This window comes from Zeus faber, assembly GCF_960531495.2.
Source record: "Zeus faber genome assembly, chromosome: 14".
Classification (NCBI taxonomy): Eukaryota; Metazoa; Chordata; class Actinopteri; order Zeiformes; family Zeidae; genus Zeus; species Zeus faber.
In genome coordinates this window covers 18,237,317-18,254,567 of record NC_137200.1, presented here as the reverse complement: position 1 = coordinate 18,254,567, position 17,251 = coordinate 18,237,317, and the positions used below count along the sequence as shown (strand labels likewise).

The following is a 17,251-nucleotide window of genomic DNA, read 5'->3' as shown; positions in this document are numbered from 1 at the left end:
AGCCCCTCAAGGCGCTGTTCTCAGAACTACGATCACGTCCGAAAGCGCCTCTACTCACCAATTCCTGTGCAAAGGGTCAGGCTTAGGGCTAGGGTCCGAACTCTCCTCTGCAGGGTTGGTCAGAGAGCAGGAGTGGCCACCAACTCGTGTCATGCTCAAGGGCACTCCGGTAGGGAAGATATTGGAATCCACCGACTCCCTCCCCCCCGTTCTCCATGAGGCCGTGCATGGACAACCTCGTTTAATGTTGTATTTTGGCCATCGGCCTTTGTCTCCTTTCTCCGATTTGGGGTCACGGCTGCAGACCCACCAAACACGTGTGACAGAAATCACAAGAGGTCCACCCGCTTTATTCAAAACTACAATTTGTAACGGAATAAAAAGGAAAAGCGACCACGTTTTTTGTTTTTATAGAGAACTGTATTGGTACAACAGACAGTGGTTCTGACTGGGTGGATGTGAAGCCAAGTCAGCGACTTCAGGCTAACAGGAAGTCCAAACCTAAGAAATTAAACACATTTTAACACATTTTTTTAAGCAATTCTAAATTGCTCGGAACAGGTTTTTTTTTTTTTTTTTTTCTTCGTAAAATGGTAAAAAAAAAAAAAAAAAAAGTACATCTGCTGTAACAAAAAACACAGCTGTAAACAAAAAAAAAATAACCGCACTTTTCCTTAAAATTTAAAATGACACACTTGACCACACAAAAGTCAATGGTTAATCTCTTTCAGTTGAAAAAGTGGACGTGGGGGATGGGTGAGATTTAAAAGCAACGTTGCTTCATGGGAGAGCTTAGATTATTACGGGTGAACACTCGAGTCTCGGGCGACGAACCATCCGCCCAGTCAGGATCAGAAACATCATGACAAAAAACATGAAACAAGACATCAAGAGACTATTTACACACACACACAAAAAAAAAAAAAAAAAAAAGACAAAGAAAAGAGGGTGTTGTCGTCATTTTTTTTTTTTTTTGTTGTTTTTTTGTTTTTGTCCCCCTCCCTCCCTCCCTCCCTCCCCCCAGGTTAAGCTTTCTACCCACGTGGCGAAACGTCATAACGATGCAACACAATGCAACAACCCACGGCTGATGACACGGACGTACTGACGCAGCGGCGTGCGTGCGGTGTGTGCGCAAGTGTGTGAGCCGGTGTAACAGTAGAAGCGTCGGCGTATGAAAAGTCCAAGAGTTCAATGTCCATACCCTCCCTCCCCTCCCTCCCATCCCTCCCTCCCTCCGTCCGTCCGTCCCCTCCCCCCCCCCCCCCCGCACGGTTATTTTTGTTCTAGAGTTCATCTTCTTCTCCCCGCCGGCTTCTTGCGTCCCTGCGACAGAACGAAAAGAAAGAAAAACAAGTACATTATCATGAGAACCTCCCTTTTTTCAAGCGCTTGTGCACCTCCAGTCGGGTCTCTGGCGGAACGACTAACACAGACACACACACACACACACACACACACACACACACACAAACACACAACTTAGTCAGGTTTTCTTTTTTTTGTGAGCCGTCTGTTTTGGGAAGTTTGTTTTGGACTGATGAGGTGGAATCGGTGAACGTTTACATTCTTCACACAACGGAACCCGGAGAAAAAGCTCAAGCCCCATTGGCTCACAGAACTAGGGGCCTCGGGAGGCTGGCTCCACCCACAATAAACACCACAATAGTGATGTTCTCTGCAAAGAGCTTCAAAAACATGTTTTGGGGAGCTCAGAGTCTATATTAACTTAAGGAGCATAATAGGTGCACTTTAAAGGAAAACTCTCAGAATTCTTTACCCCGAACCTTATTTTTTGCCCGATTATAAAATAGATGCGTACATTGCAGTCACGGGGGTTTTTTTTTGATTACAGAATAAAATGAACTGTGATCAACTCCTTATAACTTCAGTGATATAAAGAACATCATTCAGGAAAAAGGGCCCTGTGACATCCATCTTCAGGAAATCATTTTCCATTTTAATGATGTTGACATTTCATGGCTATTACAGTCAAAACACATGGCATGTGGCATTGCTGAAGAAAAACATTCTTGGAGGTAAAATAACCATGAGAACCCACTGTCCTTCAGAATTAATTGAACATTTTTGGACGTGAAAAGAGATTTTAGTATGTATTTCTATTTGATTACGGTAAAATGAAGTGACATGTCGACCACCCATGTGTTCCATTATGTCAGAACCAGGCAATCTTAAGTCCGCTGGGATTTTTTCTTTTGGCCTGATCGTTAAATAAGATCGCCGTTGGACACTTAAAAGCCGCGAAATGTCCGAATATCTTTTTTTCCTCCCCAACGCGTGGAGCAATCCGAATCAACTCCTTCCCAAACAGGCCCCGCGTACCTTCGGTGTCGGCTCCTCCTCCTGTTCCTCCTCCTCTTCCTCTTCTTCCTCCTCCGATTCCTCTTTCGAAGCGGCGGCCTTTGATCGGCCGGCGCGCCTGTTCCACATGTCAGGGCCGCGCGTTATTGTACTGCCACAATCTTTATCTTTATATCTATATCTTTATTTTCAATGCTGGGAAATTCCCTGTGATTATTGGGATCAATTCTTCCAAGTTAACTGGCTCTAAAACCACGATAAATACACATCGACCCCCCCCCCCCCCCCATGATGAACTAATCAGCCCTTAGTAAAAGCCAAAAACGAAAAGCCTTCCAGAAATGTCAAAAACAATTAAATCCTCTTACACTGGCTTCTTGGCAGGCAGCTGGGCCGCTTTGGGCGGACGACCTCGCCTCTTCTGCGGCGTGAACACCACGGGCTCAGAGCTGCCAAACACACACAAGCCGTCACAATTCCTCCGTTAGTTCCGTTATCCCCGACCCCTAAAAAGCACCGTAAAGGCTTGAGTTGCTACTGTGGTGAAGTGCCTTATAGCGGCGGTTTGGGCGACACAGATTAGGCCTCATCTTAGACTAAATCACACTTTTAAACTGGACTTACTGAAGTGGCCTTTTCTCAGTCAGGGTTTAAAATAGCCTCAGACTTGCCCTGGTCCTGGTTAAAAACAAATTGTGATTTCCAGAAGGAAGATGAGAGCTAATCTAAGTCTGAGTGAAGGTTTCCATTAAGCACCAGCACCAAGTCCTACATTACTTTAGTCTAGTCCAGAACTTATTCAACTTAAATTAAGTCGAACCCTTCGACTTACCATAACCCAAACCCATTTTTTTAAATTCTGGATTCATTTCAGTAGGATTAGTTTAGTCCTGATTTAGATTAAACACCGCCTGGGAAACCGCCCCTCAGTCTCTTTGCAACAATTACACATCCACTCTGTAATCCCTCCTTGTACCCAGAATGTATTTTCCCCAGTCTTGATGCAAAGTATATTACGATGTAATCTTTGATCTGATTAACTTGAGTGACCTTGAGAAAAATCGACACAGGATACTCAACTTCCCAAATGAACCATGAGTGATAGACCCAGTGACTCATATAATGCCTTTACCACAGTTGGTGTCAGGGAAAAGGGTGTTTTACATCCCATAACTACATGTTTAGCCGAGATGTTCCGTTCGCTCCCACCCACCTTTCCTGCTGTCGCCGTGGTGGCCGCACCTGCCTCCCTCCTTTGGTCTTCACCTCCGTGTTTTCACTGCCTCCGTCCTCCTCCTCGCCGCCGCCCTCTGCCGCCTCTTCCTCCGCCGCCTCTTCCTCCTCCGCCTCTTCCTCCTCCTCCTCTTCCTCCTCCGGCGGCGGGGCGGCCTTCTTGCGCCCCCTCTTCCCCTTGGCGGGCATTGCGTCTTGGCTCTGGGCGGCGGACTTCGGGGGCCGACCCCTGCGCGCCTTTTTGGGCGGGTTGTTCTGTTCGTCCTCCGGCCGGTTGTCCTCGTCCCACTGGTCCTCCGACTCCGCCGGCGCCGCCGCGGTGGTGGTGGTGGTGGTGGTGGTGGTGGTGGTGGTGGTGGTGGCCGCCGCCGCCTTCTTGCGCCCGCGCTTTGGCTTGTTGTCCTGGTCTTCAACGGAAGCCATGCCGCGCTTGCGGCCGCGCCCTGGCTTCTCGGCGTCCTGTTGGGAGGAAAAAAGAATAAATCAACCTTTATCCTTACAAACAGTAGCAAGGGAGCGTTTTTTTAAAGACAAATTACAACTATATTTAACACAAATTATGTCTTTCTTATAAATTTAGTACATGGTAGAGGTAACTATTAGGTAAACAGGGAAGGTTATGAAGTTGAAGATACTATGAACTATTATATAAACAGTTTCCTTTAGGTAAGATATATATGTATATATATATATATATGCAATATATATGCAACTGTATGTACTGTATCTGATGGGTCTACTAACACACACACACTGTGACTAAGACAACCCATTCAGTTTTTTGTGAGAAAACATGTGTTTTGTTTTTTTTAACCAAGCCTTTGAGATTTGTGTCTCAGTCCCACGTCACATTGAGACTCAGTAGAATTAGAATCGCTCTCCTTCTGAGTAACTCCACCCACGGCTGGAGCGCCACTGGACCCGCTGGAATCGAAGCTAAGAGCTTACCCTGAAAACTGCTCCGTTGTTGACCAGCACAAATCTTTTAAAAGAAGCAGTCCGTGAAAAAACTGCAGCAGACGAGGGTATTTTAAAAATAATTGTGCTGCGTGTTTCTTTCTTAAAAAAAATAAATAAATAAAAATTAAAAATGATGCGACTGTGCCATGCAAGCCGGTCAGTCTGTTTTTATTGTAGATGTATATATTTTATTTATTTTCTGAGGTTTCCCAAATGAAACGAGACAAGCTCCGCACGGGGTCCCGGTGTAGTGTCCCGTGCGGTGCGGTGCCTTAAGAAAGCCGGAACAAGCTTTGAAACGAGGCCTTGTAGATCTAAAATGAGTGAAGATCCAGCAACAGGACTGATTATTTCTCGCGTCAAATTTGTTCAGAAACAGATTTTGGTTGGACTGACCAGGTGGAATCAGTGAAAGTTGATTTCCTTTATACAACAGGCTCACTGAACTGGGGCAGTTCCGTGAGCGGGCGCCGGCAGCTGCAGCAGCAGCAGCAGCATCTTCATTTGAAGCGGCACGCACACTTAAACGGAGCGTCAGGGTTATAGAGGCATGTTAGAATGACTAGAAAGCATAATCTGAGAGGTGACATGTTTTGGGGACCTCAGAGACCGATATTAACCTGCTGAAAAGTAGCATAATAGGTCCCCTTTAAGTGATAGGGATGTGGAATAGTATTAAGTTCAGTGGCATCGTGAAACTATCGTGAAACTATTGCATAATCTCCGGGTGCGTTGCAAAGACATTTCACTGCATACATGTATGAACTAATGTATATGTACAGTACGTGACAGATAAACCTCTTGAATCTTGAAAAATCTCATTTTCCTTCGGGAAGGATTTTCCCCCCCCCCAACTTATTTTGGCTGCTCCTGGCGATTTTAGAAATGCGCGAGATAGCGGGTTTGGCTGTGGTGGGCCACAAATGAGAAAGGTGGATTTCTTTGTATTTTGTTCCACTACTAACGGAACTAGACTAATGGAAATAAATCTAAATCAAACATAAAAACACACAGGCACTGTTAGCGTCATAACAGAGTATATAAATAGGTTAATAAGGTGTTATAAATTGTTACTACAGGCCTGGCTTAAAATGCAACACAGAATTTTATAAATAAATATACAGTATATCTAGAGGGGGGGGGGGGGGGGTCCTTGGACTGAAAAAGGTTGAAGACCTCTCCTCTAAACCATAGATAGTCACACATGGACATTTTCATTTAGACAACTCGTATTTTCGTCGAGCGGAATACTCTCCCGCGGTGGGTGTTTGCCCAGGAGAATCAAAACACAGCTACACGCACGTTTACGACGGGCACTTCATAGGGAGGCTGGCAACGCACCTGTTTTAAAGCTGCCGGGAGCGACCGTGTCGCGTCTCAACTCGGGCGGTTATTTTCCCCCCAATAAGAATGTAGTTAAAACCTGTTGCTCCAGTTACACGGAAGGGGTTCGGCAAACACCGTAAGTGAGCGTAGCTTGGATTCCTCGGTCGCCAGCAGCCGCGAGGAGTTCAGGCGGGAGATCAACCGAGCGGGCAACGAAGGGAGGGGCTGTTGTTTTGGTGAATGTGAGGAGAGCGACGCACACCTTGTCTGCGTTGTCGGCTCTCTTCAGGCTGATGTCCTCGTTCTCGCTGTGGTCCATCTCTGCGCTGTCGTGCCTAAAACAACAACAACAAAAAGTTAATCGATGGCTATGGGGCTTGCAATATCGAATGAATTATCATCACATTGTTTTTTAATTCGAAATGAAATTCAAGTACTGAAGAACTATTTTATGCAGTATTTATTATTTTTTTTATTTTCGAGGACTTCACGCAAAACAAATTTAAACCGTTTTCAATGTGATCTTTATTGATTATAAGTTGATTTCTGCATGCCTTTGGTATGTCTGAGTCAAGCAAAGAAACTGTGAAAAGAGATAAATTATTGCTCAAGAGATCAGTTATATTCTAAAATGGCCTGGACAGATTTGTTGGTACCCCTTAGAAAATATTATAAATAATTGGATTATGGTGATTCAAACTATTTTCTTTAATTGGTATCACACATGTCTTCAATCTTATAATCGGTCATTCAGCCTATTTAAGTGGAGAAAAGTAGTCGCTCTGCTGTTTGGTATCATCGTGTGCACCACACTGAACATGGACCAGAGAAAGCAGAGTAGAGAGTTGTCTGAGGAAAAAGACTAATATAGACAAGCATGTTAAAGGTAAAAGCTATAAGACCAGCTCCAAGCAGCTTGATGTTCCTGTGACTACAGTTGCAAATATTAAGAAGTTTAAGGTCCATGGGACTGTGCCAACCTCCATGGACGCGGCCGCAAGAGGAAAATCGACCCCGGGTTGAACAGAAGGAAAGTGCGAATGGTAGAAAAAGAGCCAAGGACAACTTCCAAAGAGGTACAAGCAGAACTCCCAGGTCAAGGTACATCAGTGTCTGATTGCACCATCCATTGCTTTTTGAGTGACAGTGGGCTCCATGGAAGAAGACCCCGGAGGACTCCACTTTTGAAAGAAAAACATAAAAAAGCCAGACTGGAATTTGCTAAAATGCATATAGACAAGCCACAATGCTTCGGAGAGAATGTCCTTTGGACAGATGAGTCAAAACTGGAGCTTTTTGGCAAGTCACATCAGCTCTATGTTCACAGACGAAAAAAATGAATCTTTCAAAGAAAAGAACACCATACCTACTGTGAAACATGGAGGAGGCTCGATTATGTTTGGGGCTGCTTTGCTGCGTCTGGCATGGGGTGCCTTGAATCTGTGCAGGGCACAATGAAATCTCAAGACTATCAAGGCATTCTGAAGCGGAACGTACCGCCCAGTGTCAGAAAGCTGTGTCTCAGTCGCAGGTCATGGGTCCTCCAACAGGATAATGACCCAAAAGACACAGCTAAAAGCAGCCAAGAATGGATAAGAACAAAACATTGGACTATTCTGAAGTGGCCTTCTCTGAGCCCTGATCTGAATCCCATCGAACATCTATGGAAAGAGCTGAAACATGCAGCCTGGAGAAGGCACCCTTCAAGCCTGAGACAGCAGTTTGCTCAGGAAGAGTGGCCCAAACTACCTGTGGACAGGTGAAGTCTCATTGAGCGCCACAGAAGTCGCTTGATTGCCTCTCAAGGTTGTGCAACAAAATAATAGGTAAAGGGTCCCATCATTTTTGTCCATGCCATTTTAGAATAGAATTGATCTCTTTAGCAATCATTTATGGCCAAGAGGTCAACTACGTGCAGCTACTTCAAACTGGAGCTTGGTTGAAAGGCAGTATGTGAGTGAGTGTGAGTGAGTGAGTGTGTGACAGTGAGAGGGTGTGTGTGTGTGTGTGTGTGTGTGTGTGTGTGTGTGTGTGTGTGTGTGTGCGCTCCACCTGGCCTTGCTGCGCTGTGGGGAGCCGGGGTTGGAGTTGGAGTCGTCGTTGCTGGCTGTCTCCATTCGCGAGGCCTTGCTCTGGAGCTGCTTCCCCGCCGTGGACAGCGGCTTGTTCACGGCTCCCAGGACGTTGGCCGCCTTGGGCTGGCGAGGCAACGGAGTTAGAAAACATGAAATGAAACCAACGAGTCCGCACATCACACTTGTTTGTTTTGTTTCCCATAACTACCTTTCCCGACGTGAAGAGTGTTTTCATCTCCGGAGGGAGATAGTTCTTTGTGTTGCTGTAATTCTGAAAGGGAGGCCGAAAAAACCCCACATTTTTATTTTATTTTATTTTATCCAACAGGCCGGGATGGGTGATCGCAACGAGCAGCTTCCACAGAGGCAAGGTCAGAACAAGGATCTTTAAACAGGGTTCATTCTGGCGTCATGAAACGAAATTCAAGGACTTTCAAGTACCCTCTAAAGCACTTTTTTTTTTCATTTTCATGGACAAATCAAATTGAATCAATTTTCAATGTGATCTTTATTATTTATAACATAATATTAGTCCCATTGTCCATTATTTATATTAGTTTATCTGTTATTGAGTGTATTTCAAACCATGCTGGATTACAGTACATTTCCTGGGCATCATCTGTGCCGTAAAAGCGATTTTGAAATAATCATTACTATTGGAAAACAAAACCAGGCCCCAAGGACTGTTCAAGCACTTCAGCACAAAAGGGGCTATTTTCAAGGTACTTCAATAAACAAGGATGAAATTCAAGCACTTCAAGCATCTCAAGGACCTGGTAAGAACCCTGTTTGAAGTAGACTTGCGTTAAAGAAAGCTCCTCAAACATGGCGAGGGCATGACCGACAAAAACACGTTTTTTTGCCACCATGACAGGGCCGGGGTCGGTGTTTTTCGGGGGGCCGTTCTACAGGGCGCGGACCCCGCGCTACGCGGCGCGACCTCTTCCCCGGGGCTCCCCCTACCTTGTCGGGCTTGGTGAAGAGGCGCGAGGGCAGGACGGGGTCTTTGGGCGACTCCAGGCTGTATGTGGTGCTCCTGGAGATGATGATGTTAATGGCTATGTCGCACACCGTGTACAGTTTCTGCAAGGAGAGAGCGGGAGAGAGAGAGAGACGCTTCGTGAGAACAGCTACTTTGCGAGGCGGGTGGGCGCATACGCATTGGCTCGTGCGCGGGCCGACCTCGTTGATCTTGGCGTCGTTGGGGGCCTGGGCGTCCTTCGCCTGCTTGATGTTCTCCACCATCTTCAGAATGAAGGCGTGGCTGTTGTTCTCGTTCTTGGCCATTAGGATCTCCAGCACGAACCACAGGGACCTGACGAGGAGGTGGAATGGAAGCGCTGAGAACGGTCCTTTCTAACAGTCTGTCGAAACCCCGTCTCAAACCTCCTTAACTTAGACGGCTAACTACACGCACACTATCTTGGCAATATCCTTGGTCCATTCAGATATCTGATTTTACAGTCTGACCTGCCGATTCTGAATTTCATTCAATTGTATGTTCATGATAACACACCGACGTTTAAATATCTTTTACATTGTCGTACATTTGAGTTTATATCCGTGACATGAGAAATCAAACGCTCTTGTCGTTCGGTCTCATTGGGTATATCTGCTGTACGTCAATGACAAATACATCACATGAGCTGATCACGCTCACCTGCTAGGACAGCTGCACATGCGGACTACAGCTGCAATTTTCAGTGACCACAATAGTGCGATTGCTGATTTCTACCCTGTGTGTTTATTATTGTTCATTATTTACTATGGAGCAATTATAGAACATGAAACTGTCTCTGAGTTCCAATAAAATAGAACATGGAACATTCCCTGAGTTCCAGTAAAATAGAATATGGGACCGTCAAGTTTCAGTATAATGTAACCTGTAACTCTCACTGAGTTTGAGTAGAACACAACATATAACTAACATGGAAATGTCCAGTTCAAATTTCAAATCAAAGTCTCTTTCACTTTGAAGTGCAAATATACATTTCTATTAGATTTATATGCAACATTTTACTGAGTCACTCGTCAAGAGTTTCAAAAAAGAGTCAAACCTTTCATCAGACGTGCACTAGGAACAACCAGAGCAGACGCTTCGCTGTAGTGACAGTGACGGATACACGGTCTGCACAATTTTGGAATATTGTCAGGCAAAAGATAAATAATTTATCTAATCTTCTTTGTTTACCTTGGAAGTACCTCCAAACAGCTGACATTTTCTTTCTTTCACTCCCGTTTTTGTGCGTCAACTACAACTACATAACGTCACGAGTATTGGGGCATTTTAAAGAGTACATGAGCACTGTATGGGGCGAGTAAATTTGACCGGCGCAGAATCAAACATATCTGCCACTGATCGGCCGGTCACGGCCGACTAGGCTGAAAACCGATCGATCGATTGGTGCATCCACATTTTATATGTTAACATTACGGTCACATTTTTGTGCTTAATTATAATTCTCTCATCTCCATTTTACCTCACAATACAGTTTTACACCTCGGTGGATGATAAAGTGTCTCTGCGCTGCGTATCAGTGGATGTTGAGTGAGTGGGAGGTGAGAGGGAGGGGTTCCAGAACCACAGGTCGTGGTTTAAATACCCAATTAATATACGGTATGTTTTTGAATTAATTGTTTTCCATAATTAAATTAGTTTTATATATATATATATATATATATATATATATATATATATATATATACACACACACACACATACACACACTGTGCGGAGAGCAAAGATTTGGCCAAAACAGCATCGCACACTTAACATTCTATTCAACAACCACAGTCCCAATCTAATCATAATGCGTTTCGTTTTCTGAGGGAGTGCGAAATGAAATAAAGATTTGAGAAACCACCGTCCACAATATTGGGAGAAATTATATAATATACAGGTTTCCTTCTGGCATGAAAAAAATTAATTCAAATATTTTTTCCCCGGCAACATCTACGTCGTGAACGCGATTCCAGGAAATGTTATCACGTCACAATTCGAACAAACAAAAAGCAGGGGGAATATCACAGGTTTTCAATGATAGCGTCCTCCCCAAGGACTTTAAGCACTTCAGCACAAAAGGGCCTATTTTCTAGGTATTCCATGACTTAAATCTCCGAGGACAAAACCCACGCACCTCAAACCCGCCGAGGACCTGGTGAGAACCCTCTACGTAACACCAGCATCCCTTCCCGACTTACGTCCTCCGGGCTGCTACGATGATCATCTCAAGTCCTTTCTCCCAATTCTCCCCCGAGAGGCGGGAAAAACCGCGGCCTTAGCCGAGAAAACATGCCGCCGAGACTTCAGACGAGGACGGATAACATATGGCACAATTAAAGCCGCTTGCAGCCACGGCTTATGTTATGATTTAGCCTGGTCGTAAAGATAAGGAAACCAAACACCGACGCGCCCCGCTTCCGGGAGGTTAGCGCCGGCTGCTGTGGTTAAACCGAGCGCGAGCGCTTTGGAAACCAGCCCTTTCCGCAAACCTGTAAAAAAAAAACCTCTCGCAAACACGTACGAGTGGCAGATGTTACCCTATGTACTGTCAACCGTGATGAAATACCAAACGCGTGTTACAGGAAGGGACGCGCTTCTTGACGACTCATCACGCGCTAGAAGTGCTATCATGTTGCTTCCCTCATCGTGTCCCCCGCTGCGGAGACGCCGGCACTCACTCTTTGATTTCCTTGAGCTGTTCCAGGTCCTGCACTTTGACATAGTCCGGGTCGTGCACCAGCAGGTGGATGGTGTAGGGCACCACGTACTCCGGCAGCAGCGAATACAGCTTCTCTGTGAAGACATGCAGAGTTGGACATGTGCGCTGAGGTCACTGCGCCGGCCTGAACGGGCATTTCGGCCTTTTTATTCGTCTTCATCGTTTTTGTTTTTTATTCCGTTTTTTTCTTTTAACTGTGTATACCTTTGCATCGTAGAACTTAATCAGTGATTCAAGTTATTATCTGGACAGCCAAACACTTTAAATTTCGGCTTTTTGTTTATGCGACTTGGCTATTATTTGTTCAAAATAAAACACTCAGTCATGGACGATTAAAACCCTGAGGGACGCTTTCGCTGACAGGGTTTAGTCGAAATCAGGACGAGGCTAATATTACTTAAATTAATCCAGAATTTAAAAATGCTCATTCTGGCATTACAAAATGAAATTCAAGAGCTTTCAAGTACTTTTTTTAAGCACATTTTTTTTTTTAATTTGAAGGACAAAAAAAATACATCTTCCATTTTCAATGTTATCTTTGATTAAAATATAATAAAATCTTAGTCTCATTGTCTATTATTTATATTAGTATATCTATATAGCTATTACTAATCTCATTGTCATCTACTATTATAAGTGTCTATTTCCAGCCATGCTGGATTACATGTACATTTCCCTGGCATCATCTATGTCGTCAAAGTGATTCTGGAAAATGTCATATTACGTTACGGTTTGAATAACATAATCTGGGATTTTTCAAGCACTTCAGCACAAAAGTGGCTATTTTCAAGGTATTCCAGCACCTACATATCTGAGGACCAATTTCAAGCACTTCAAGGACTTGTATGAACCCTTGAGACGTTGCTTAATTTAAGATGAATGAGTTGTAGACTAGGAAGTCCTAGACTGAGGTGATGAAGGACGAGTCAGCTCCTTCTGTCTGGTCTTGGTGCTGGTCTTAGTCCAGATGATCCATTTCCTCTGTTGTCAAGGTCGTGCTGGAGGCCCCACGTCCATTAATCCAAAGATAACCCTGCCTCTTGTCAGGTTTCATTTAAACCTTCACTTAAGACCTAGGTTAGCTCTGAACTTCCTACTGGAAATCACCTTTATCTCGTCTCAGACTACTTCGTGGACTCGTCTTGGGAAAGTCAGTTATTTTTTATTTTTTTTAGACCATGGCCGAGAAAAGCCATTTCAGTTGGCCCGGATTAAAAGTCTGATTTAGTCTAAGATTAGAGGCCTCATCTGTGTCTGTGAAACCGCCCCAGACTGTTTCTATCGATGCGTACTTCCATGCAAATGACAACAATTGGCGGAAAGAGCCTCTTCCTGCTGCCTACCACTGATGGCAGCGTGCTGCTTTAGGTATTCTCGGCGTATGTTGACGTTTTTAACCAGGCACCCCCGGGCGTGAGCCCTCCTCTCCTTGACAGGGTCCTTGGCACAGAGGGCGTACATGGCCAGGTACTCCAGGGGCAGACGGAAGCGGCACAGACCCCTGTGCAGCTTCTGGGAGAAGGACTGCCGCACCTGGTAGCACTCGTCCTGGGGAGGCGTGGAGACGGGAATCAAATCAAAAACCAATAAATCAGAATCTTAGGACGCCAACTTGTGTCGCCAAATCAATACGTTTTCCCTTCGATTACTCTGATTCAGGTGTTCAATATCGACATTTACCAAGAATTTAGTTCACTGTTCAAAACAAGGCCGTGCAGAGAATGTTTCTTCCAGAGAGCGTGAACGCATCATAAATCACACTTCTTAAAATAATAAATCATAAGTACTAAATCATGTCTTTCAGTTTTATTTCAGGCCAGCTTCCTTTCTAAACTGTGAAGCAGCATTGTAGCCAAGGAACACAAAATTAAAATCATTCAGAGTGTGTGATTACCATCCCTAATAATAACTTTTTCTATTTCTATTCCTAGAGTGGCCTCGCGCTTCTCACATTGATGACCAGGGCGCAGAGCTGGTACTGCTCCAGCGTGATGATCTCGTGGTAGCAGGGCTCTTGGGCTAGCTTCTGCAGGGCACACGCCGCCGCCAGCCGCAGCCTCGACATGTCGGGTTTTCTGGCGCCGGGCGGAGAGAAGAAGTGAGCGGACGAATAAAAACGAAAACACACACAAGACACAAATATGAAGACAGGACTCGAACAACGGGGCAGTTTGAAGGGCTGCTTTTGAAGGGCTGCTTTTGAAGGGCTGCTTTTGAAGGGCTGCTTTTGAAAGGCGCGGCCCCTTTAGTCCAGAAGGAGGGAGACTTCCGGAGAGGCGTTCCCGGGAGCAACTACGTCAAAGGCCCGGGGCCACCTTTGGGGTTTGAGCAGGGGTGCCCAACCCTTTTTCAAACAAGATCTACGCTTAAAGTTGCCAGTCTGCCGGGACTTAGCGGACACAGAGACGAGGACTCCGTTGGGTTGGGTTTGGTAAACTGATTAATCTTTACTTAAAGCAGAAGCAGAGGCACTGAGAATACAGAAGCTTCTTCAAAACTTTTGATGAACTGGCGTCAGTGTTTTGAACCAGAGCTGGGTTTTTAGCTCGATTTCTTTTTACTTTTTTTTTTTGGTATAAAATGTTGTGTTGCATTTTAAGCCTAGCCTTTAACAACACATGTATAACGCCTTATTAACCTATTTATATACTCAGTTATGATGCCTGTGTGTTTTTATTTTTGATTTATTCCATTAGTTTAGTTCCGTTAGTAGACCAGTCCCGGAGCCTGACTACCTTTTTCTTGTTTTAAATAGAATAGAATAAAAATTGAATTAAAATCAAATAGAATAAATTACACACAAATCTGAAATAAGCTTAGAAATGCTGTTTAGGCTTTTTAGCATTTTTATCTCGTGTGGGCTTGACTACTATTAACGCAGTTGTTTTTTTTAAACAGAGCTGGTCTTAATGTGTAGAGAGAAACAGTGAAATCCACCTTTTCTGTTTTCACCAATAAAATAATCAAATTCCACTCATCTGATATAGGGTTTAACATTCCGTTTAATATTAACACAATAACAAACCACGTGTTTTTGCTGAAGTTTAGCCACGCACCAGTTATGTTACTGAAAATTCAGAGGTTTATGAACGCACCGGCAGACGCTGCAAATTGGCTCCTTTCAGCTGAATACTAAAAAAAAAAAAGAATAAAAAAAAAAATACACTGCTGTTCCAGTGTTAATGGTTGGAGAATACTCAATGTAATTTTTCACTAAAGTTATTTTGACATTACAAAAAAAACAATTGGCGGACCCCCCGCAGTACCTCCAAGGACACCTGGTTGAAGACAACTTGTTCCGCCCCTCCCAATCTGCATTGTGATATTCTAGCATTGGGATGCCAGCGTAACACGGGCGAACAAAAGCAGCCAGTCAGCAACGCGCCACAGACAGAGACTAGCCTCTCCTTCCATCCTCTCATTGCCCTTCATAAAGCACAATCTGTACGTTTATTCCTGTTATTCGTGCACGCGTACAGTGTGGGAGCTATGACAACGTATTAACAGGTTATTTGCACCTGCCTCGAGAATGATGGTTTTCTGTACTGTTCCACAATTTCACACCGCTTCTAATAAAGACACCTAGAGTGAGCGCCTGTCTCGCTGCGTCGGGCACGTTTTTGGGAGAGTGTTAATCTCGCCGCAGAGCCACGCACGTGGTGAGGGCAGAAGGCATTTAACTATTATAGTTACCCCATCTTGCCCTGCTCCGTCAGGTCTCCGTCACTGTGCAGAATGGCGGTCAGCATCCTCAGGGTGGAGTTTCCAGACTTGCTCTGGTTGTTCTTCACCCCCAGCAGCCACCGCACCATCAGCTTAATTCCCTGGATCTAGCAGAGGCATAAGAGTGTGCTGGGAATAAGAACCGTTGGCACACTTTAACAGTGAAATAATCCCAGGGCACGCTACTATCCTGTACCCACTAAAAGGGTCAGACATATTATGACCTACTAATGCTTTCTCCTTCCTCCAAACGTACAAAAGGAGGGGAGCGTTTGGGTCAAACTCGGAAAAAATAAAAAATTAAAAAAGAATGGCGTTAAAGATGGATTGTTAAAAACATGTCTTTTTGTTTTTTCTTTTTTACAAATACACCCTCGCCACCTCCACGTTGTTGGGAAAAAACGTTGTGTTTGGTGAAATTCTGAACCACGGACAGGTGTGTGAGGGCAAAAGGAACAGTGCGTTTTCGGGAGAGGTGCTGCTGACCTTGGCCAGCGTCTCTGGGGAAACCTCCTCGTCTGGAACCCAGAGCTTGGTGGTCTTCTTGCCGGGGATCTGCAGTGAGGGGGGGCAGGGAGAGAAAAAAAAAAAAAAAAAAAAAAAAAAAAAAAAGGTTACCGCTCACACCGGACCAGACTGGACTGGCAGAAGAAGCGCTGGCTCACTCCAAAAGATGCATGACGACGATGTACGCCAATAAAAAATAAAAATTAAAAATTAAAATTAAAAATGAAAAACATATATCCAAAACACTGTCTTCTCCGTCCTTCCAGTGCCATTGTGTCACTCCAATTACAAAATCATCCCATGACGAACCGAAATTCCCCGAGCAATTGAAAAAAGAATTGACATTTCTACGACGGCTTCTATGCGTCACAGCTTGTGTTGAAAGGCTGGAACAACACATCAGGTAATAACGCTGCATTTTGAAATAACTGGCGAAAATGTGATCAATTTGACCTTTATTAAGCTTTAGAATTTAGCACGAGAACCAGAATTGTAAAACAAACATGAACGGAATATGTTATAAATGTTGCCGCATATATGTAATATTTTGATGCGAGGTTACAACCTTTTATGGTCAATGGGTAATAATGCAATGCAATATGTAATAACCAGGGCTGGCGTCCTTACTCAAATAAAAGTATTACCCCTATTAAAGTTGTTAAGTAGTAAAACGTATTATACATCATTCGTTATTATTGTTAGAAGCCAGCCGGGCGGTTGGTATAGCAATGTCACTTCTGCGTGACATGCAACAGCAACAACAAGATGGAGGACGCTGTGGTCGGAGTTGTGTGTTTGGTGTCGTGGGTTTCATCATTTTAACGGAGTTGGAAAGGAGACGTGCCCATTCACGAGTTTACTTTGACGAGTCAAAAACCCCGCTGTGTTTCCCTGTAGTTTGCATGTACGCTCAATAAAGCCTGGACTTCACTGCCGGCCCATTTGGGGGGGGGGGGGGGGGGGGGGGGGCAAAAAAGTATTATTACGTACTGCATTCGAGATCAAAAAGCAGCTCGTTATAATAAAATGTGGGCTTTATTACACAATGTGTTGAAATAAGCCATTGCTCCAGAAAAAGCAAATACACCAGTTTTGGAAGGCAACAAACTGCTGTCACTCTGAATAGGAAGCGGTTCATTGTAAGGCCACACACATCAATTCACACCTATTACAGCTTCCAAGTAGACCTCTAACTACAACTTAGGCCTCTATCCCTAACTTAGGCCTCTATCCCTAACTTAGGCCTCAATCTGTAACTCAGGCCTCAATCTGTAACTCAGGCCTCAATCTGTAACTCAGGCCTCAATCTGTAACTCAGGCCTCAATCTGTAACTCAGGCCTCAATCTGCAACTAAGGTCTCCATCTATAACTAAGGTCTGCAT

General features: G+C 44.5%; 1 protein-coding gene across 1 annotated transcript in view; it reads right to left on the bottom strand.

Moving 5' to 3' along the window:
- Window positions 1-1,269: 1,269 nt before the first annotated feature.
- Window positions 1,270-17,251, bottom strand: part of pds5b (PDS5 cohesin associated factor B) — a 54,713-nt gene continuing 38,731 nt past the window's right edge. The window contains exons 22-35 of the mRNA XM_080013299.1: window positions 15,848-15,916; window positions 15,332-15,468; window positions 13,590-13,713; window positions 12,982-13,186; window positions 11,598-11,712; window positions 9,099-9,231; window positions 8,880-8,999; window positions 8,125-8,187; window positions 7,894-8,039; window positions 6,104-6,176; window positions 3,536-4,014; window positions 2,691-2,771; window positions 2,344-2,440; window positions 1,270-1,326 (exon numbers count right to left, since the gene is read on the bottom strand). Of these exons, the coding sequence (XP_079869425.1) occupies window positions 1,294-1,326; window positions 2,344-2,440; window positions 2,691-2,771; window positions 3,536-4,014; window positions 6,104-6,176; window positions 7,894-8,039; window positions 8,125-8,187; window positions 8,880-8,999; window positions 9,099-9,231; window positions 11,598-11,712; window positions 12,982-13,186; window positions 13,590-13,713; window positions 15,332-15,468; window positions 15,848-15,916 (1,875 nt within the window). The 3' untranslated portion in view covers window positions 1,270-1,293. The remainder of the gene's footprint in view (window positions 1,327-2,343; window positions 2,441-2,690; window positions 2,772-3,535; window positions 4,015-6,103; window positions 6,177-7,893; window positions 8,040-8,124; window positions 8,188-8,879; window positions 9,000-9,098; window positions 9,232-11,597; window positions 11,713-12,981; window positions 13,187-13,589; window positions 13,714-15,331; window positions 15,469-15,847; window positions 15,917-17,251) is intronic.